The sequence below is a fragment of the Musa acuminata genome, chromosome BXJ1-2, assembly GCF_036884655.1.
Source record: "Musa acuminata AAA Group cultivar baxijiao chromosome BXJ1-2, Cavendish_Baxijiao_AAA, whole genome shotgun sequence".
Classification (NCBI taxonomy): domain Eukaryota; kingdom Viridiplantae; phylum Streptophyta; class Magnoliopsida; order Zingiberales; family Musaceae; genus Musa; species Musa acuminata.
Window position 1 is genome coordinate 31,416,330 of NC_088328.1, and position 22,751 is coordinate 31,439,080.

The 22,751-nt window shown below is 42.1% G+C and overlaps 3 protein-coding genes across 4 annotated transcripts; 2 read left to right on the forward strand and 1 right to left on the reverse strand.

Annotated features, from left to right (window-relative positions):
- The first annotated feature begins 160 nt into the window (after positions 1-160).
- Positions 161-4,128, forward strand: LOC135609962 (AT-hook motif nuclear-localized protein 7-like). 2 transcript variants are annotated; one of them, XM_065103822.1, is made up of 6 exons: positions 161-290; positions 420-1,253; positions 1,597-1,664; positions 1,769-1,900; positions 2,469-2,630; positions 3,566-4,128. In XM_065103822.1, exons 2-6 carry the CDS (start codon positions 785-787, stop codon positions 3,869-3,871), a joined length of 1,137 nt encoding a protein of 378 aa, XP_064959894.1. In that variant the 5' UTR covers positions 161-290; positions 420-784; the 3' UTR covers positions 3,872-4,128. The 2 variants fall into 2 exon arrangements, with proteins under 2 accessions (XP_064959894.1, XP_064959885.1); XM_065103813.1 differs by lacking the exon at positions 161-290 and having other exon boundaries at positions 329-1,253.
- A 667-nt stretch (positions 4,129-4,795) lies between these two features.
- On the reverse strand, positions 4,796-10,129 carry LOC135609956 (glucomannan 4-beta-mannosyltransferase 9-like). The gene is made up of 9 exons (XM_065103805.1): positions 9,251-10,129; positions 9,064-9,162; positions 8,560-8,812; positions 6,721-6,831; positions 6,382-6,518; positions 6,190-6,303; positions 5,897-6,096; positions 5,605-5,802; positions 4,796-5,437 (listed from the first exon to the last, which is right to left on the reverse strand). The coding sequence occupies exons 1-9, from the start codon at positions 9,578-9,580 to the stop codon at positions 5,278-5,280; spliced, it is 1,602 nt and encodes a 533-aa protein (XP_064959877.1). The 5' UTR covers positions 9,581-10,129; the 3' UTR covers positions 4,796-5,277.
- Positions 10,130-20,251: 10,122 nt separating this feature from the next.
- On the forward strand, positions 20,252-22,367 carry LOC135609975 (uncharacterized). Its single transcript, XM_065103844.1, has one exon. It carries the CDS (start codon positions 21,054-21,056, stop codon positions 22,119-22,121), a length of 1,068 nt encoding a protein of 355 aa, XP_064959916.1. The 5' UTR covers positions 20,252-21,053; the 3' UTR covers positions 22,122-22,367.
- Positions 22,368-22,751: the final 384 nt, after the last annotated feature.

Consider the following 22,751-nt stretch of genomic DNA (forward strand, 5'->3'; position numbering starts at 1 on the left):
TCAATTCTTTTCTTCTTTTCTCTTCCTTTCTTTACTCTCCTCTGCAATGCTTAATGGCCTCCTTTTCTTGGGCTTCGCCGTGACCCCCTCATAATGCCTGCTTAGCCTTCGAGTTTTGCTTGGAACATAAGTAAACCACAACTTCTATATCCATCTAATCTATCAATATTCAATGGTCATCTATATATGGATCGCTAGTGGGAGGAGAGAGAGAGAGAGAGATGCTGCTGCAGCTGGTTATTTATGGCGTGAGTGACTTTGGTGCTTTGGATTCAAACTTGAAGAGCTCAGTAAATAAATGCATCACTTTGATCCTCCTTTTTCTTTTGTTTCTCGCTTTTGTAATTGGCTTTTTCCTTTTTGTTTCCTTTGGTTTCCCGGTGGTCTTTGTCATGCTCATAGTGATCATCTCCTGCTAGGTTAAATTAATCGGTGAACAACACAGTCCCAGCCGTCGCCAGTTGCCATCCATCACCCTCCTTGGAAGTCATTTATTTCTACCACAGCCAGCCACAGAGAGGCGAGAGAGAGAGAGAGAGAGAGACAAGTCTGTACAAGCAGAGAATATATCTCTCTCCTCTGTGTGTACTCTTTGGACTCTCACTCCATCCGGTCTCCGCTGAGGTTTCCCCACCTCAGTCTCTTTCCGCTTAACTCGAGCTGAGGCTGTGGATTAACTTGTGGAGCGGCACAGAGGAAGGTCGTTTCGAAGAGGAGAGTCGGAGGGAAGGTAAGAAACAGAGCCGGAAGCAGGAAAGCAAGCAAACCGCTTACGCTTGCATGCATGGAAGGAGGAGAGAGCATTGTGGTGTCAGGGTGTGAAGGAGGAGGTGGTGGAAGAGGAGATGGAGCAGGAGGTGAAGGTGGAGGTGGGCTGGGAGGAGGAGGAGGAGGAGGAGGAGGAGGAGAGAAGGAGTTTCCTGCTTTTTTTCCTCCATCTCCGTCGCCGACTCCGTCACTGCAGCCGGAGGCATTTCCCAGCGTGGTAAGCGGGGTGACGGAAATGGCCGTGCCGCCGGCGGAAGGGGCTGGCCTCGCCATGGGGGTGCTGGGGAGCGGCGGCGGCGGTAGCAGCGGTGGAGACCTTTTCGGGAGGAAGAAGAGAGGGAGGCCGAGGAAGTACGGGCCGGACGGCATGGCTCTGGCGCTGACACCCACCTCCGGCTCCCCTATATCTCCCGTCTTCTCCGACGGCAAACGGGGTAGAGGACGGCCACCTGGCTCCGGCAAATACCAGATCCTTGCTGCCCTCGGTAACATGCTATGCCCTCCATTCTCCACCCTCTTCATCTCTGAGGCTCTTCTGAGCTGGTATTCGGAAGGCACAAACCCCCCAACGACATCTCTCTTTCTTTCTCTCTTCCTATCGAGATTACGACAAGCAACTGCTAGCTTCACTGGTAGATCGACCGCTTAATTTGCTGCAACCTGAAAGGAGAGTTCAGTAGGTATTTTACTGTGATGTAGGAGTACAAATCAACAAGTTATAACATTGGGTGGTAGCTTTGGTCAGAAATCATTTATGCCATCTAAAAGAAAAAGGGGATTTTTAGGTGAATAACACACAACATATTTGGATTTTTTGTTGTTTTATAGGAGAGTGGTTTGCATACTCGGCTGGAGGGAACTTTACGCCGCATGTTGTGACCATTGCCACAGGGGAGGTGACATTTTTCCCGACCAATCTTGGTGTTCTAATGGTGATCGGATGTCTTACGATTGAAGTTTGCAGAGTTTGATATCATGGTGTTGGATCTTCTTGTTGCAGGATGTTTCTGCTAGAATACTCTCCTTCTCCCGCAAGGGTCCGCGGTCGATTTGCATACTTTCTGCAAATGGGGCTATCTCCAATGTCACTTTGCGCCAGCCGGGTTCTTCTGGTGGTACCTTGACTTATGAGGTATGGAGCTGCAGCCATTTTATTTTCGGTTCTCGGCTTCGTTACAAGAGTTCTTTCTCATGAATGCTAACCATTTTACTTTCAAGCTTCACTATAGTCGGCAACTCGTGGATGCTAACCCCTAAGAGTTATTTTCTTCTTTACGGATTCGCTTTTGAGAATTCAACTTGATCTCATCTCGTAGTCAACTCTCAGCTTCTAAATGTTGAAATTAGTATTAAGGTTAAGATTTGCGGTTTAATTGGTAGAAGCTTGAGAAAATTATTAACAAACATCTATCGATTTACGAGGCCTAAGGCATACTTGGAGATGAGAGGGGGCTTGCGGCAAAACTTAGAATGCAAACTTGTTGTTCGAGAGGTCTAATCTTTTTTATGATAATATTCCGAACTTTTAGTAATATGTTAATGAGTAGCATTTCTGACACAATTCGATCCATCGTCAATGCCACTGTTGATTCCCCGATCATTTTTATTTTTGAGTCCATTAGCTTTATTTCTGTCTTCTAATTTCTTTCAATTTTGTTAGGCTCTCCATTTGATTTCATCTTGATCTCGTTGATGCGCAGGGCCGATTCGAGATTCTTTCTCTGTCTGGGTCCTTCACGATCACTGAAAACGGCGGTGTACGAAGTAGAACTGGTGGGATAAGTGTGTCGCTTGCTGGTCCCGACGGCCGTGTTATTGGTGGAGGAGTTGCTGGACTACTGCTTGCTGCTAGTCCAATTCAAGTAATAAACATTATCCTAATTCCATTTGATTCTGCTATGTTAGTTGGGTCTAAGTGAAGAGCTGCCTAACATTGAGTTAGGTGGTGTATGTAGGAATGTTTATTGTGCTTACAGCTCCTAATAGTTTATACAGTCATTGCTTTGCTGATGCACTCTTGCTTTTGCATCATTCATACCGTGGTATGAGCTGTGTCAAACTTTACTTTCTAAACTCAAATATATGAAAACTTTTAGCGCCCACACATTATTAGAAAATGGACATAACACTTTTCAAAATGATATTTCTGATACTCGTATTTGCATATCTCTCGTCATGGGCTGTATACAGATTTTTTTTTTTTTAAGTTGCTGCAAGGGCATATAGGTGGCATCAAAGTTTTAGGTCATTCATGTGAAATTGCTCCGATTCGATACACGTTTCATGTTATGTACCTGAAAAATCAGCTGAGTTATGGATTGTCAATTATCCTAGCTCGGTATTATATCCATGCAACTCAGATAAGAAACCTAAAGAATAACGAAGACCAAGTATTCAAATAAGAATCACCACACTCGAGTTCTTTCCCAAATGTTCTCTCTCGATCAGAGCAATAAGGGTGCCAGCTTAAAGGCGTCGACTTCAGACTTGATAGCCTGCGATGGGGTGTTTGTCCAACATATGTCCCATTTAATTTAATTTGTTGGACATGGGGTGTTCTTCATTGTTATTCCGATGTTATTAATATCATTTTTATATTAACAAATGTTACTTTAACGGTTGTATCGGATAGAAATAAGAGCCTCTGTGGCAAGTATTCTTGCTTTTTCTACTTACGAGTGGAAATTACTGATAGATTCTTCCCCTTGGTTCTGACTTGTTTATCACAAACTAGTAGAGTCTTTTGGTGCGGGAAAATTTAGAATCGACATAATCTCTTTTATTTGCACTTTACCAGGTAGTGGTTGGAAGCTTCATGCCGAACACTTTCAAGGAGCAAAAACCGAAACCAATTCAGCAAGCAACTTCTCCATCATTTCCGGCGACTACTGGGTTGTTGACAGCTGCAAGGCCTGTTTCACAGGCAAACCCCGAGGATGAGTGCGAGACCCCAACCTCATCGTTGCCCGGGCAATCCCACGCCGAAAATAGCATGCACAACCCCACTCCAAACCCTACTCTTCATGCGCCAGGATGGCACGGTCTGCAGTCATCAGAGCATAAGCCTTCTCCTGACATCAACATATGCTTGCAGGGAGAATAGCTCCAAGGTACTTCTCTTTACACCCTAACACTACCAAACTGTTCTAATATGTGTAACGATATTTCTGCTAGATGTTAGGTTAGGGATAGTTTAGTCGTCTGACAAGGTATCCAAATCAATGATCGAACACTGTTCTGCTATTACTCTGAAATTGTTGTCGTCGTCATCTTTGTAGCCTTGTGGAAGCTTGAGGGAACCTGTCTTTGTGGAATTCATGATAACTGTTGATGCTGGAAATTAACTTGTTTCTTTGGTGATATGCATATGTTTTGTCTACCGATTAGTATTTCGCGAGCTTAAACCTTCATTCCTGGAAATTTAAGCACCTTGAGAACATGCAGTCAGGGTAGGTTGGTAACACTGTTAGCTTGAAATCACTGTTGACATGAAAATGGAGGATGGAATTGAAGGCCAAAATGCATCCTTAGGGATTGTGAACAGCTGCTATCATGCTGTTTGGACTTTGAGTACTGTCCATGTCATGTTTGTGGTTATTCCTGACAAGAAGCAGGTGAGATAATTGATGAAGCAAATAGTTTGGATTACAACTTGATTGCGGCATCCTTGAACAGATCAACATGGCTTAAACCCAAATCATATCATGTCACTCGTCTCTGAAGCCTGCTGATTGGGTGTCTTTTTCTCCCCTCTGTTAATGGTGATCATTACTGATGAGGATGCAGTCTTCTCTCCTCCCCTCACCAGCCCTTCTCTCACTTCTATCAGTACTTGATAAAAATCACTGCCAAAAGAAGCATAAATAAATATGCTCGCCCGATGAGTTTGAGTCTAACCAATCTCAAATATTTGATTCATGAGCACAAATATTAGGCATTGCTTGTGGCATTAATTTCCTTGAACATGAAAACCTGCAGAGATTCATGTAAGAAACTGAAGCAAGACTTGAGAAAAAATGGAGTCATTGAGATCAAACACAGCAAGCAAACAAACACTTGTGATTGCAATTTATCCAAATAAAACAATACAGAAATCAAACCCTAAAAGAAACTGAGTGATTTGAGCATCTGCTTATTACAAGAAGCTGAATGAAATATGAAACTGAGAGTGTTTGATACTCCATCCATCTTTTTGGCTTATTCATTTCCTTTTCAACCAGAAACTTGCATTATATATGGAAGAATTCAACCATCACCACTCTATTTTATCTTCTTTTATTTTCCTCTGAAATGCACACAATCAATCTTCTTGAGACTAAACCAGTCTTCTCTCTACCACAACTGCAGCTGCTGTCCTACTTGCTTGTCTCCTTTTTCATTTCCTTGTATCTATTAGATCCCTGCATATGAACACTAGAAGTCTACGGGCAGTTGCTGCACTGCCTTGACTTAGACCGAGGTAGAAGATGAAGTCATGCGAAGCCTTTGGCAATTAGTGGAGGCACCTCATCAACTGGGGACGAATGTGCCGACATGGCCGAAACCAACTACGAAGAAAGCAATGGCTTGGAGGAAGAGGTAGATGAAGTAATGGTTCTTCCCGAAGGCCACATCGTAACATCCACAGAAGAAGAGGAAAGCTCCTGTGCCGAGCTCCAGCAGATGTAACCTGAGTTGGACATGAGAAAGTATCAGGCGAGATGAACAACCATGGATTCGTGTTTGCTGTTACTCTGTTCCTGTCAAGTAAGAAGCAGTCATAGAAGAAGCAGAAGCTGGAAGAAGAAGAAGAAGTAGTCATGTCTGCAAGAAAGAGCCGAGGACAACAGGGATCACCTATCACCGATTCTGGTTCGTGGTGGCTTCTTGACTGCCTTGGTGGCCATTTTGACCTTCATGGTGTCGCCAAGCTTCTCGGTGACGACCCATTCATTTGCTCTTCCTCCTTCCAACAAGCCAATGAAGGTGGCCTTTGTCCTGTGCAATGACATGACGTTCTCGAACAGGATCCAAAACACAAGCAGGTGAAGAGACCTGTCACGGCAGCAATCAAAATAACTTCGATGAGTTGGTTGCTGTTCTTCTTCTTGCTGTTGTCGTGATCAATGAACCGTCGATGGATCCACACCTTGGGGTTCCAACAGCATTGAGGAGGGTGATGACGGAGGGGATGTAGACGGCACCCCACTTGGGTATTTCCACCTCAGGAACAAGCACAGTGGCAGGGATGACGATGCAGTAGAACACAAAGGTCACGATGTGAGCTACAACCTTGCGAACGAAGAAGAAGCTGTAGATCACATGGACCTTCTTCCACAGATTCACTTTCTACATAGCAACAGAAGAACAAAAGAAAGCCTAATCAGATTCACAGAGACTCATATCGTTCTATCTCATCGATCTCCTCCACACTCAACTGACCTTGTTGCTTGCAATCTCCATCAACATTTTCCTTAACAGGTTTGCTGGGCCACAAGACCACCTGTGCTGCTGATACCGGTAAGCCTTCAGAGTACTCGGCAGCTCATTCTTAACCTGAATTCATAACACCATCCGTATCAAACACTGATGCAAAGCCTGTTTGAGCTTGTGATAAGAACATGATGAACTTACCTTGAGATCACCGAGGAATACAAACTTCCATCCCTTGAGGCTTGCTCGGACAGCCAAATCCATGTCCTCTACTGTGGTTCGATCCTTCCAACCTCCGGCCTCATTGAGAGCAGATATCCGCCAGACACCGGCGGTCCCTGCATGACAAAGAGAGAGACACAAAAGAACTATGTTGATTCTGTTCTTCGTTTTCCCTTCAAATTAGTCAATTCTTCTATCGACCTTTTTGTCGTTCATGTCACTGCAGAGACTGCTGGCAGACATGCCATGTTCTTGTTCTTAAAGCATTTTGGGTATGTTAGCACAGTTTGAAGAGATCAGAGAGGCCGAGGAGCTCACCATTGAATCCGAAGAAAGCATGTGTGAAGGATCCCACTTCCTGCTCCACTGCGAAGTGGTAATCCAGTGACATTTCTTGGATCCTTGTCATCAAACATTCATCTGAGTTCACTGCAAAAATGAACATAACTATATTTCACACACTCACATACAAAAAAGAAAAAGAAAAACAGATCTTCTCTTTCTATATATAGTTCAAAGATGAAATAGTTAACCATCTCTCTCTCTCTCTCTCTCTCTATAACTTTGACATAAGATGATTCTTATTACCTCAAGTAAGGTATAAACATCATGAATTATATTCAAGAAGAACTCAGTCCACTAAACCCCACCATTCATATGATAAGCCATGACAAATATTTTAGCCTACTAGATTTTTATTTGGATTACCAATAAAACTCTTACAGATTTGGGAAGACAAAGAGGTAACATTCCCAAAGCATATCTATGGTAGAGATCTTTGTGGTCTATTGGAAAAGGTTGGCTTGTTCAATTGATGCTGTGCAGGGTAATAATGGCTGTGGAGGTCCACTGTCAAACATACATGCATGTCATAGGAGATGGTAGCATAAGAAGAACAAATGCACATGGTATGTTAGGAACAGATGAGATAGTGGAGATGATACAACTTGAGGTGAGCATCAGAAACAGGTGACAAGCTTTCCACTGAAGAAAGATGACAAGATCAAGATCAGGTACTGCACTATCTCCATCACACTAAGTGACTTACTCTGGGGGGAAAAAAAGAGAGAAATCTCTGTTCTTTGGCTGATGCTCTTCCCTCTTTCATCTCTCTTCATCTACATTCCTCCCTATAGTAAGACCACAAGCTTTGTCCCCCCCCTCCCACCCTCCACATAAAACTAGGCATGTGTTGTTCTTAGAGATTAGGACAAAATGCTACAGAAGGCTCCATATGAGCAACTTGATACAGATTTGAGACCACTGTTTACCTCACATGACTCAGGAAAGATCAACGAGAGAGAGAGAGAGAGAGAGAGAGAGAGAGAGAGAGAGAGAGAGAGGAGGTGGAGGAGAAAAAGTTTCAGAGATTAAATGCATATGAGTTATTATGATGATAAAAATTTTTAGTTTTGAATCTCTAATATTCTATTCTACCATTCCTTCTTCATAATTTGTTAAGACTATCATCCTTGCCGAGAAAATTTCCAATAAATTTTGACTAAGTCTATTGGTAACAAATAAAAATTTCCAATAAATTTTGACTTGGTCTACCGACAATTGATAATAGGATAGGTTGAGAGACACGTGTCACATCATGTGTCGGCTACAAAAGGTGGGCCATGACATAAGTGTCGGCCGGCCCAAAAAAGCCCACAAAAGCAAGAAAGAAAACTACCTCAACCACCTGCCTTGCGATTGGAGCAACTTCCGGGTCCCATGTGCCAGCACGGCATGTTTCCAATCCCAATTCAGGTAAATCTATGTAAAGGTAAAAGAGCGGCGTTTCATTCATGAAAAGTCAACATGGTCGGTCGACAGGTTTCTAAGGAGAAGGGTAGAAGAAAGGGAGCGAGGAGATGGAGACGGGCTTAACGTGAAAGCCATGCGATTACAGACCTGCACGAATCATTTGGTCCAGCGAAGGAGTGGGAGGCGATTGAAGCAGGTGGAGCTGCTGGGTAGCTGCAGCTCATAATTGTGGCACGTCCTAGCTTTTTTCGGGGAGAAAGTGAAAGCAAGCAGATCCGCCACCGACACTCAAACGGAGAGAGAGAGAGAGAGAGAGAGTTCCTCCATTGACAAAGCTTAAGGATGCCTTTACTGTCGAGAAGCTCAAGAAAAAGAGGAATGACGAATAAAACAGAGGAGGCGTACCGAATTTCCAGCGGGCTTGGACGAGGGCGAGGTCGGGGTTGTGGATGAGGAAGGGGACGGTGCGCCAGAGGAAGTCGGGCTCCGGCTGGAAGTCGGCGTCGAAGATGACGACGTAGTCGCAGTGCTCGACGTAGCCTCGCTTCATGCCGTCCCTGAGCGCCCCCGCCTTGTACCCGCTCCGGTTGTCCCTCCTCTCGTACTTGATGTGCACCCCCTTGCTCGCCCACCTGTTGCACTCCATCTCCACCAGATCCTGCACGCCACCAACCAACCGGCACCACCATCACCACCCACCACCACACCATCTCCATTACCAAACATGCATCAATCCTCATCACCATAATATTAATAATATTATTAATATTATTATCATGCATGTTAATTAGTAAGTACATCCAAATCAGCCAAAAAGGGATCCGCTGATGCTGACGCTGCTGCATGACATGATCAGCACAGAGATTGCGTCGAGGATTTAGAACGGTGTGCGTGCGAATCTATTCTCACCTTCGTCCCTGGGTCGGTGGAATCGTCGAGCACTTGGATGATGATCCGGTCCGCCGGCCACGAGAGGCCGCATGCAGCTCCCACCGAGAGATGGTACACCTGCGATGCCCGCGTGTCGTCCCCTGCGTCAAACATGGAGCTGTACATGTACGCACATGGGGCGGGGGATGAGAGGAGGGACGGGCACCTCTTTCTCGTTGTACATGGGGATCTGGACGAGGACCATGGGGTAGGCGGCGCTGCCGAGCTCCAGGTCGTCGCGAATGGGCTCCCACTTGTACCGCTTCTCGGGCCGCCGGCCGAGGAACTTGACGAGGGCGATGACGGCGGCCATGTACACCCTCTCCACCACCAGCATGACCGACATCACCAGGCAGACGAACACGGCCAGCCGCAGCAGGGGGACGATCACCGGCGCCTTGATCTGCTGCCACACCACCCCCATCTGCTCCGTGATGTCGTCCCTCGTCCCCTGGAACGACTCCGGCAGCAGCGCCGTCGAAGTAAGCCTTTCCATCTCCCCTTCTCCTCTCCTGTCTCTCCCGAACCGGAAACAGCGGAAGCAGGGGACGCTAAGTAGCACTCAGAAAGTGCCTGTAGAGGACAAATCTTATTCTCTCCTTGAGGTAAAAGCACGAATTCCTCCAACAAATAGTAATCGCGTATTTTACGTCGTATTCTGCTGCAAGTGTTGCTGGGGAATTAAGCAAGACAATGCGGTGGAGCCGCAGTGTCAGAGCTCTCTTTCTTCCCCACCCACACACTCGATAGCGAGCAAAAGATAAGGAAGCGAGCAACAAGAAAAGACCGTGAGAACACAACGCTTCGCTTTAGATCTCCCTCTCTTGCTTCCACGTAACAAAGCGGAGCTCAAGATTTCAGGTAAAAAGAAAGAAAGAATTCCTCTCTCTCTCTTTTTCTCTCTCTCTTCCCCTGCTTCTTCCAAGACTATAACAACAGCAGATACAAGAGAGAAACCGAACAAATGGGAGATCAAAGATGAACAGGGAAGAGGAAGAGGAGGAGGAGGAGGAGGAGGAGAGAAGACAGGCAGAACCCCAACTGCAAGGTCCTCAGCATGCTCCTTAAATAAAAAACGACATCTTCTCCTCCACAGAAGCAAAAAGGAAAAGCACGTGAATTAGTCTTGGATTACTGTAACATTAAGACTAATATCAGGTCGTGAACAGAAGAAGAAGAAGGAGGAGGAGGAGGACACCAAATCTGCGGCCCCCGCCTCAATAATTTCCGCCATTATTTTCAGCTTCCCCTGTCGCAAACAGATCGCGCGCAGGAAAACAAACGCCCTGCAGTAAAAGGGAAATCCACGGCCGACCCTGCACCTACGCTTCAAGGATGGGTGCTGCATGTCACACGTGTGGCTCATGCAAACCGGCATTACTGTGCGGGGAAGAAAAGGGAGACGACTCACGTGCCGGCACAGCGTCTGAAGAAGCCTGTGAGCTTCCATGGCTGGGCTTTAGGAAGGACCAAAGCATCACATGCCGCTGGTCCTACATGCATGCTAAGCTGTCCTCTTTACTTGTACCGAAAGCATGCAGAGGTCGCAAACGCTTGTGAACACATTAGAAGAGAACAACCACAATCATGTGTTGGAGCGCAAGGAAGACAAGTCGGTGACAAGAAAGGCTGCTGTGCCCTCGGTCAACAAATCCAAGGCAGTCAATATATTCTATGCTCGGTTATCTTAGAAGTCACTTCCCTCTCTTTTTTTATATCTAAAATATTAATTTAACGATAATATATCAAACTTATTTGAAAACTCATTCTAAAAATTTAGAAATGTCAACTAAAAGAATTAGCGATAGAATATGTAATACAAAGATTATGATGAATGATTATTGATACCTCATCGTCACTCGAAGCAATACGTCACTTGTCACATCTACGTAAAACTATTGAGAAAAGCCCAAATGACAAGTTTGTTCTCACATAGTAAGAACAAAGGCTCTTTCATTGGTACTGCTATCATTAGTGCAAAGAGTGTTCCTACATGTGGGCATGTTTAATTTGTGGGTGTATATATATATCTATGTAACATCTTAATAAATTAGTGATTTCTCCACCAAATTGACACAATGAATTGGTCAACGTGGAGTAACTGGTCAACTTTGTCCGATGCCCCGAGTAGGAGATTTGATGAACCTTAAACAATTAGCCGTTGACCAGTCAACCATGTGAATAATTTGCTCGGTCTAGGGATCATAGTCATCAAAACTTTGATCTCAACATGGATTTAGAGATCCGATCGGATGGAGATGAGACTTTGGAAATTAGAACTCAAACCGTGTAAATTGGACTTGATCTACCTCGACAAAATTAGGTTTGGGTGGATCTAACTTTGGAGAGATCTAACCCTATTACCTCGCTTAGTCATCTCTAACCTCCTTTCCATCTCACACCATGTTATATCGGTCATTCCTAGTTAATCATAGAACTTATTAGTTGGGTTCAGAAAATAATCCTCGATCAATTCGGTTTACTAATCATCTTGTTTGAGCTAATGCCCTTAATTTTTTTAAATCTTATTTTATTTATTATTCGGATGTATATAATTCGATCAGGTAAGTTACAAATTACCCCTTTATAGTTAGATTTTCTTAGTATCTTGGACCCTAGACTTAAAAAATTTACATTGAAATCTTTGTTAGTTATAAAAGTAAAACATCTAGGTCCATTTATTCTAACATCATTGATTTTATTAACGAAAATATAAAAATAATAGATAAAAAGATAATTTAAACGTTCGAGTTGGTGGTGATGGATGATAGCACTGTTGGGGCTAATGGTGGTTGTTATGGATGAGAAGAGCAGCAACGAGAAATGAGTGTTACTCTATATCTATGTCGACGCCAACATAGTTGTCGAGTGACCCTTTCGTCGCTCTACATTTGTATTAGCATCGATGCAATAATCGAGTGACAAAAAGAGTCGCTTATTGCATTGACGTCGACGTAGTTGTTGAACGACGAAAAAATCACTCATTGTGTTGACATCAACATCAACGCAGTTGTAGTGACGAAAGGGCTACTCGATATCTGCATCAGTGCTAACGCAAATGTAGAGCGATGTCGCTCTGCATCTACGTCGGTGCTGATACCATGAGCGGCCTTTTCGTCGCTCCACATCTGCATCGATGTTGACATAATTGCCGAGTAATGAAAGGGTCACTCAACATGTATATCGATAGCCCTTTTGTTGCTCAACAACTACGTTAGCGTTAACGTAGATACAGAGCATCCCTCATCTTTTATCATCGCTCTCCTTATCTATAACAATCACCCATGACAATCAACGTTGTCATCATCTATCATTATCAATTGGAATATTATAATTATCATTTTGTCTCTTGATTTTATGTTTCTATTGATAAAACCAAGGATGTTATGATAAATGAACCTAATTATTTCGCTTTCATAATTAATTATAGAAGATCAAGATGCTAAAAAAATCTAACTACATGTAATTAGCCCAATCCATTGTTATGTATACATGATTCTAATGATTTGACCCATCGATTCAATTGATGGTTTATGTATACATGATTCTCTTTGATATATAATTCATGTTGCATTATTTTAGAAGTTGTATAGGACCTTTGATCCTCGAATAATAGCAGAGTAATGAAAATAATACTAATTAATAAATTAGATAAGACAACTCCTCGTGCAATTATTCTATCATTATTCTAATATGAGAGACAAATCACATGCATTTAACACGGTTGAGGCATGATAGAGCCAACATCAGATACATTACACATCCGATGATAGAAACAACGTGGGTGTGTCTGCTTCGCCTCTCTCGCTTCAATCTCTGCATTAATGGATATTACGACTCTAATAACTACACAGTGTCGATATGTAGCTATTCTTCATCGCATTAAAGAATGCAACCAATAAACGTGAGACACCTATACACCACAAACGTGACGAGATTATTTGCCCACGTCTTCCCGAGACAAAATTGATTGATAGATTGTGATTTGTTTACATCCACTTGGTCAAAATTGCTTAGATCATATGTCATCGAACTATGTTGTCGTAATCGGTAGAAAGTATGACGTAGATAAATATAAAAGATAATTTTACATTTCTATTTTAATCATAATATTTAAGGATCAATCATATACTTTAGTGAGCATATGATCGAAAGAAATCTCTTCCATAAATATATATTATCTCAATAAATAAAATTATTTTTTTCATAATAAATTTTTAGGTTAAGATACATTTTAACCCTTGTAGTTTTGTTTATGGACCACTTAACCTATATGGTTTATTTGTATCTAAAATAATCTTTATATTTTTAAAAACATAACATATAAGCTCCTCCCGTCAAGTCTGAATTAACAGACGTTAAAGTATGCTTGCGTGACATGTTACCTCATAATAGACTACTAATACAATAATATGTGTAATTTAAGTTTTAAAAAAAGAATCCATTTTAGCCCATGTGGTTTTAGTCATGGACCACTTAAGCTCTTATGGCTTTATTTTTCTCTAAAATATTTTTTATATTTTAAAAAATATAACATACAAGTCTCTCCCGTCAAGTCTGAGTTGATAAATGTTAGAGTTTGCTTACGTGACATACTAACTCACAATAAATTATTAATATAATAATATATATAATTTAAATTAAAAAAATTGAGACCACCGTCAATTGTGGGAGAAGGTGTCATCATGGAAGCGACCACCACCAGCAACACCAAGCCGCTACTGCCTAATAAGGCATCGTACGCATATAACCTCTCCTACGCTGACAACAAGCTCAAGAGCTTCTGGTCCTACCTCGAGTGGATGTGCATTGATGAGTCTAATGCTAAGCATACAATGGTCTCCTAATCCCTCTTCCTTCTCTTGGGCATCTTCGTCCTCACTGCCTCATACTTCATCCTCTCGTGCACCTCCATTAGTCGCACTTACGATGTGGTGGTCCAACTCTCCCTTGCTCTAACTTTGACCTCTTTTACCTTTGCCTCTCCACCTTCGTCAATCATTATGACCTTCGTCGCTTCCTCTTCTTTGACAAGATAGATTTTTTTTAAAGTTTAAATTGCATGTATCATTATCATTATATTAATAATGTATTATGAATTAGCGTGTCACGTAAGTATACTTTAACATCGATCAACTCAGACTTAACGGAAGGGACTTATATACTATATTTTTAAAAGTATAAAAATTATTTTAGATACAAACAAAATCATAAGTGGTCCATGATCAAAATCACAAGGGCTAAAATGAACTATTTTATTTTATTTAAATTATATATGTTATTATATTAATAATTTATTATGAGTCAACATATCACATAAGCAAATTCTAATATTTGTTAACTCAGATTTGATTGAAGAAATTTATATATTATGTTTTTAAAAATATAAAAATTATTTTAGATGCGAGTAAACCATAAAGATCTAAATGATTCAAATCACATAGGTTAAAATGAATTATAATCCTAATTTTTTTAATAATAAGAGGGAGCTTCACAAAATCTAACACTTGTACAACACGATCGAAGAAAGAAAACTTACGATGACATGACCACAGCATCATCAACACGACAAACAATCGAACATCGTAAACTTCAAACAAAGTCAACGAAGGCACTCGAATGGAGTAAGAATTTTTTTATGAACATTTGGTCAAATGTAATGCATCGTATCCGGCGATTTATTTGATTCATTGTGGTCCTCATCTTAGATAAATGGGTTAAATCTTGTCTGTATCATTAGTGTCCACCTGCTGTGGGACAACTATTTCCTTTGCCTACGGTGCTTAGTGCTGCAATTACTCCTTTGTTTCAACTTACGTAGATTACTCGCACTCCTGCGAGATCGAAATCCTCAGACAAAACCGCATCACATAATTTAGTTTCTATGTTATTCGAATAAATTTAATTAGCTTTGAGATATTTTGTATATGGTTTAACTTATCACATAGTAAGATCTGAATAATTCTAATCTATTTTCTTAAATTTTGATTGTAAAATTTACGAAAATTGATCTTTATTATTCGATGGAGTGATATTATGAGTGCCAAGTGATAGTAATCCTTTATTCGATCATCATCATCATCATCTCTTCGTTAATTTTTTATTATTAGAAAGAAGAAAAAGGAGGGAGGGAGCGATGCGGTGGCCGCCGACAGTGCAGCGCAAGAAGATGAAGCTAGTTGGTATTCATTGCATGAGGTCGCGACGGCGGCTCCCTCGGAGATGTCTTCAGCTCGTCCCCAGTTGATGTGATTGCTTGAGCTTTCGTAGTCGTCCCTCATATTATCACATATGCATGCATAGGGTTTCGTAGTACACAACATGTGGTCGTTCGCAGAGAGTAAAAGTTCCGACGAGTCGTGACAATCCATGATCTCATCACCTTTTGACGATCGAGTCGAGGATGGAACGCACGGTTTTGAAGACACAGTCTGTCACTAATATCTCATGTCACTCATCATATATAAATATATAAATGATATAAGAAATATCTATCAACCAACCAATAAATTGAACATATGGTATAACTAAGCTTTTTTTCTTTTTTCTCTCTATCCCTTTAACTTCTCATATTACTACTCAAATCGTCTAAATTTTAAAATCTATCTCGGATAACTCATTTTCTTCTTTCGATCGAATATGGACTTCGAATATTCAAGAGCGATCATTGAGTATTCGAGGGAGATCGCAAAGGGAGTCTCTTTGCTTCATTTATTTTTTTTCTTAGAATCAAATTCTTCGACATAAAAAGTTTGAAAAAATAGATCAAGTCGAGTTGCTTCTTCAACTTCATCACTAAGAATAAATAAAATAACATTCTTAACGAAAAATAGAACATATATATATGCACTTACAAATGTTATTGCTGCGTTACAATTCTCTTGCTATGTATGTCATGGTTTAAGGTTTGCTACGATGGATCCAACAAAAAAGTCCTCCGCTGAGCTCCATTCATTTGAAGTGGTGCTGAAACACAACAAGCAGGACTTGCGATGTCAGATCTGTTGTCGGGAATGAAGCTTTGAGAATCCATTGGTTGGTAACTAATCTGTGAAATGTAGGTGTTCCTCACTTAATGAGGCAATGTACCATTGGATATGATTCCAATGCAACACATCAAGCCACCACTGCATTTATTCTAGCATTCCTCCCTCTTGATCCAAATTTAGTGTTAGAGAATAATCAATCCATAGCACCACTAACAATCGAGGATACTAAATTTTATACCTAAAATTATAATATATATATATATATATATATATATATATATATACAAAACTAATATATCAAAATCTCATTCGATAGATTTTAAATTTTAAAATACTTATTTGATAATGATGTGACGAAGTTGGAGGGTTCGAAATCTCATATGATTAGTAAACGAAAGCATGATCTCTCTTTCCACACCGAATGATAAGATGTTTGTGGGTCAGAGAGAGAGAGAGAGAGAGAGACCAACAGCAGTGAAGAGAGATCATGGAATCTTGCCTTCAAAAAGTGTGCTTGTCTCGTGTTAGGGGCCCTCACCACACCATGTCGGTGCTTCTCTTCTCCTTTTTTTTCTCTATTTGTAGCCTTCTTGGCTTTCCCCATATGAAACGTACACGTCGTGAAGAAGGAGAAGACACAGCAATCCAAAGCTTTGTCGCCAATGATTGAAGCAGCGAAGAGGTAGAGAGAAGTCTTCTTCCCACCGGCGGATCATTAGGTTGTAGGTGAGATTTTGGAGTCTGCAACACCCGTGAGAGAGTGTGTGAATCCACCTACCACCACCACTGCAGGTTTCACTGTGTAGAGATGATGGAAGAGATGAGATCATCCCCTCCTCATGCCCACCAAAGAGAATACTTTGAAGAATGACATGGAAGAATACATTCTTATATGAACACATGCCTATATATTTATAATAAACATTTGGTATATTTCTATGAGTTTTGTTACATTTGCATGCAGCATTGAATTATCAAAACTGATTGAGCATCAATTAATGTGTCTAAGGAAGAAAATCTAAGTTGGCGTAAGATTTAATGTGGTTTATAATTTACTTATGTGATGATGTGAGATGAAATCATCAGTTCACTTGAACTAATCTCAACTTAAGTAGTGCATCTTCTCATATATACATCCAAAATAATTCTTCTTCATTTTTTTTTGTCTTTTATCCTCTTTAGATATACTAATGGAAACCAGTAATGCTTACTATATGTTATATTATCTTCTCCCATCAAACCATAGAAATACATAAATTATTTTATAAAACAATCTTAATTTTCAGGATTTCATTCTTTTAAGTCCTTATTATTATTGTCTTGCAGTTGGGTTGATGGGTGAATAATTTGGATCACATTTTGCAGGAGAATTTATAATTAAAATATGAATATATTCTATCTTATTAAGCAAGCAAATAAAAAAGAGCTCTCATAAATTGAATCACCACAAGAGAATAAATAGAATAAAGAGAGGAGGAAACACCACCATAGAGAGAGAGAAAGAGAGAGAGAGAGAGAGTAGCTTAATTCTCCATCTTTTTGGTGCAAACAATCGAGTATGGGAAACATTTGATTCTTTTATTGAACAACAGTCTTCTATATATTTGCATAAATGATATAATACAAAGATATGTATGTGTATGTAAAATCATTCTCACACATTTTACTCTCCTAAAGTGGCTCTTCAATATTCGTGCTCTATCTAATAAATCTGCCAACATTCCTTCATCCAATCCCACTTTTCTTGAAGTGGTGGTGCTTGCTATCATGATGAGGAATAAAGCTGGTGCATGTCTTCTATATGACTTCCGAATCTTCTTTACTGAAACAAAGATAAGCTCGGATTTGGGACTTCGGAGTTCTTATCCCATTAATTTCATGCAAATTGATTTTATCTAAGCCATTATATATATACTTCTATATAATTTCTATTTAGTCTTATAAGATCTGTACCATTATAATGTTTCATTACTAAGAGTATGTTGTTACCATCATCAATCATTCCAAAATAAATTTTATAATTAATTTATTTGATGTGCAAAGATAAACAATATGACTTTTATCATCCGAGACAATATTATGACTTCTTATAACCTCTATAACAAGATTAGTGATGAGTGAATATGTCACCAAAATATCATCATTGCTTAATCAAAATATAAATATTGACATTATAATATCCTGATTTATTTTATATTAAAAGTAAAAAAAAAAAAAAAACTTAAACAAAGACTAAACATAACTTATGCTTGACCAAATATTTAGATTCGAAAGAATTAGTAGGTCAATTATCCCATCGAATGATATCGTGATAAATGGTATCATAGTTAATCTATTGTTAGGCAAGATGAGTAGGGTTCTAGTAGATTGGGAGTATCCGTCGATAGAGATAGATGACAAGTCTAGATATGGAATCGCCTTACATGCCCCATTAAGAATGGATTAGATGGGTCCGCTACCACTAACTTGAGCTCAACAAAATTATAGATCAATTATCAATCCATCGGACAACTTTACTAACTTGAAAAATACTTATTTGTGTAGACCTAATTTCTTCGTGATCTACCAACAAATCTCAAATTGTGAACCTTCAATGTCTCAACCACGGGCTTCGGCCCGTATAGATATCCGAGTTGAAAGCCTACGTCGAGAAGAATAATCAAACTAATCCCGACAATTGACTAAGAGAAGAATAGTACTCCAACATAATTATTTGTTAAACCTATAGGTGTTCGCTTGAGTGTGTGTGGTGGTGAAGAGGGGATGTGAAAAGCCTCCTCTCACTAAAGTGATGATTCTCATCTTTTCTTGGCACCACCACCACATGTTGCCTAATTCTTTTAGGAAACATGGTACCCACTTTTGTACCAAATTCTATGACACACAAAAGAAATTTTTGGATGGATGGTTGTTAAAGCATCACTCGAGATGGGATCAATACCACTCATTCATGTTCCATTTTAAAGCTTTCCTAAAAATTTTAATATGATTTAAGCTTAGTTTTCAGTTCTCACAAGAATCAAACAATGAGTTGCGCTTCCACAATCGAGTGATATCAGTGGCAGCTGATGCAGTTGTTCCACAAGCAACTCATCGTCTTTGTCACTCGTTTTCCAGCCAATTTGAGATCCAATGGCAGCCTGCTCTCTCAGCTCTGCACATGTTCTTGGTTAAAGCGATGTCACGATCGGTTCAGGTTCATTAAAATAAATGTGTGGATGAGTACATCAAGTTAGTATGCTGTGTTAGAATAGGACATGTAGCACTGAACATGACTCAGTCTCTTTAAAGGAGGAAGATGGGGAGATGAACATGGGATAATAGCTGGCCAGCTTAGGACTAATAACCATTATTACAACAGTAGAGGATGATAGGGACAACGTGAGTGCAAGGAAGGATGGGCTTCGGCAATAAAGAAGAAGTCATTGCTGCGGCAACACCTAATTTCCACCAAACTATATGGACCTTTGACCTGAAGGTTGCGTGGGAGGGTAGAAGTGTTGTCTGCAAGCTGTGACATGGTGGGTTTGGTCACCACGGCATGCAAGAAGAAGATGGTGGTGAGGAGAGGGGGAAAACCGTGGGAAGAGCAGCTGATGTATGCATGCATCCTTAGCTGCATTATTTCATGTTGTTTGCCTTACGACAGTGTCTGCGGATGACCGAGTCGTGTGTGATGCTTCGAAATCTTGTTCTGTATCCACCCAACTCAAATCACTAGGGTTCGGGGAAGCTCTGATGCATCGTTCTGCAAGGTGTCAACGAGCTGAGATGGCAGTGTCCATGTAGCTACAGTTGTGTGTTCTTGTCATATCCAATTGGATTTGTCGGAGAATCTCTCTGCTCTTCCTCCTGATTCAATGGCTTGTTATTATACTTTTTGTTGAAGTCAATGGATAACTCAAATAAAACAGCAATGCTGTTGATCAGAAGAAGTAGGTGGTGGTGAGACCTCAGGACAATTTTGCTCCTTTTTGATGCAAATTTGAGTCAGTCAAATATATTATTGATGGATTTGTTTTGTTCCCTTTTTTTTTTTTTATTGGATCGAATAGTATGTATGCAAAGAGAAATGTTGAATGTTTGTTTGAGAGAGAGAGAGAGAGACTTCATTTTCCCCAAGGGAATGGGAAACTTACTGCCATCTCAAGCTTTCTATATCCCTAATAAATGGGGAGAGAACAAATGGTGAATGGTCCTCGACAATCAACTGCTCAACTGCACTCTTGTCCGCAGGACCCCCTTCCCTCTCATCTCCCTGTCGCACCGCCAACAGGGTTCCGTATGCCCTTTAATGTGGCCGCACCTCGCGGCCGTGACCCTCGCCTCTCTGGATGCTAATGCGCTCCATTTCCTGCTTCCTGTCTCGGTCGACACAACAGAAAGCATGGCCTCCCTTTCATGCACCTACCGGTCTCTGTGCCACGCGAACGAGACAAGCACTGTTCTCTTGTGATCCCCTCCGTTTCAGTCCCTCGAGCAACGCTTAATGCCACCATGGAAGGAAGTCTCCTCCTCGCTTGCTCTCACCCATCTTTGGTCACACGAGAACGAAGCCGAGCTTTCCTGCCATGAACCAAGGAAAGACACAATGCAACGTCACCAGCAATGGAGTTTTCTCTTCTCAGGAGGAGCACGGCATTGCTGATGCTTGACTTCATGTAACTCTTCTTTTTCTGTGCTCTTAGGTGGTGATGACCGCACTCCATTCCTCGGAGAACATGACAAGCCTTGTCATTCCGCCTATGGTGGTGGTGTTGGTGGTTCTACTGTTTGTTTATGGTATTCGGTGGACCCTGGCTTCTTCTTCGTGAGCTCCTCTAATCTCTCACATCATCCTTGGCTCTAAGACTTTGTTTACCTTTACTTGATGTCTTGTTCGACACACTCTTCGCCACTGCACAAGAAAAGGACCTTAAATTAGACCAAGTCCATAACCAATTCAAGCCTTCTTTTCTTTGGATTCCACATGAACTGGACATGAAAAGCAAGAAGAAAGAAAGAAGCAACGGCAAGCATATTTCTTCCCTACCTTTCTGCTCTGCTTCCATGCACCTCGGAAGAGCAACAATGGTGAGCAAAGCAAAGAGGAACCTCCTGCCTTCCGGTCATCTTCTCCTTCCTCCGTCCATGAAGAACTTCGCCTCATGCTTCAGCGAGCACGCAGTCAAAGTCTCCGAGCCCTCCTGCTCGGGGAGCAGCAGCAGCGGCGGCAACTCCTTGGTGGTCGACACCAGCTGCTCGGTTCTTAGCGCCGTCACCTGCCTCTACCGGACGAGGCTGATCGCCACGCAGAGGGAGCTCCTCATCAGGGTCGCCTGGTCCAAGGGGCATGCCGGCCCCATGCTTTCCGTTGGCATCGACGACAACCCGTCGGTCGACCGGTGGGAGCCAAACGCCATGAACTGTCAGCTGCTGAGGAAGAAGAAGGGCAGCAGGGGGTACGCCGCCGGGGACTGCGCCGTTCGACTTCACTGGGACATTTCCTCTGCTAAGTTCGGATCGGGTCCGGAGCCGATCGATGGGTTCTATGTCGTGATGGTCGTGAACTCGGAGCTCGCGCTGTCGCTCGGAGACATGAGCGAAGAATGCACGCGAAGGTTCGAGGAGGCGCTTCCGGCCGCGGAATCCTCGATGATCAGCCGGAAAGAACAGGTCATCGGCCAGGGACTTCACTCCACGAGAGCTCGGTTTCGGGAGGACGGCGGCGACCACGAGATCACCATCAGGTGCAAGGAAGACGGGTGGGACGCCAAGGAGTCGGAGCTGTCGGTGACGGTCGACAAGAAGCGGGTGGTGCACGTGAGGCGGCTGCGGTGGAACTTCCGGGGGAACCAGACGCTCTTCATCGACGGGTCGCCGGTGGACATGATGTGGGACATGCACGGGTGGAGGTTCGGCAACGCGCCGGGGTGGGCGGTGTTCATGTTCCGGAAGCGGAGCGCGTTGGAGAGCAGGCTGTGGCTGGAGGAGGAGACGGTGGACAGGGAGCAAGGCGGCGCGTCGGGGTTCTCCCTGCTGATACAACAAGCCTTCAAGAGCACTTGAAGAAGCTTGGCGAGGCGTGTGATGTTGGCTGGCTTTCTACTGTTGCGCGTGAGCAGTCACTGACTCGATCGAGTTGCAGAGATGTGAATTGGTGGATTGGGATGGAGAGTAGATTGCTTCTTCCCCAACCCCCCCTTTCTTTCTTTCTTGTTGATAATACAGTTTCAGTTTTTTTTCTCTTTACATTATCAGTTGACTTTTTTGAGAAGAAAAAAAATTCCAAGGCATGGAGATGAAGCTTTCTTAGCCTTTGCCTTTGTGAGGGAAAATGGTTGTGGACATTCATGCATTTAATGTGAAATGCCACTAAGAATTGCAGAATCCACCCTTAATAATCGCCACGGTTTGTCTCGACTCTGTTGGGAGCTCTGTGTTTTTTGTTGTCATGATGGATGGCTCTCCCACCACTAACACTCTCTATGAACACACACAGGAGGATTTCAAGGTCATGAGATAGAAAATAACATGCTAGTTTTCATCCAACTAATCATGCTGCAACCCATGGGTTGGTTATGGGCTCCATGAGATCCCAGGGCTAACGTCTGACACCATTTTAGCGGCTACAGCATGTCAAACGGTCGGTTTTCATCACATGACGATGAGATGGGTGAGTGCTTCTTTACCACCCGC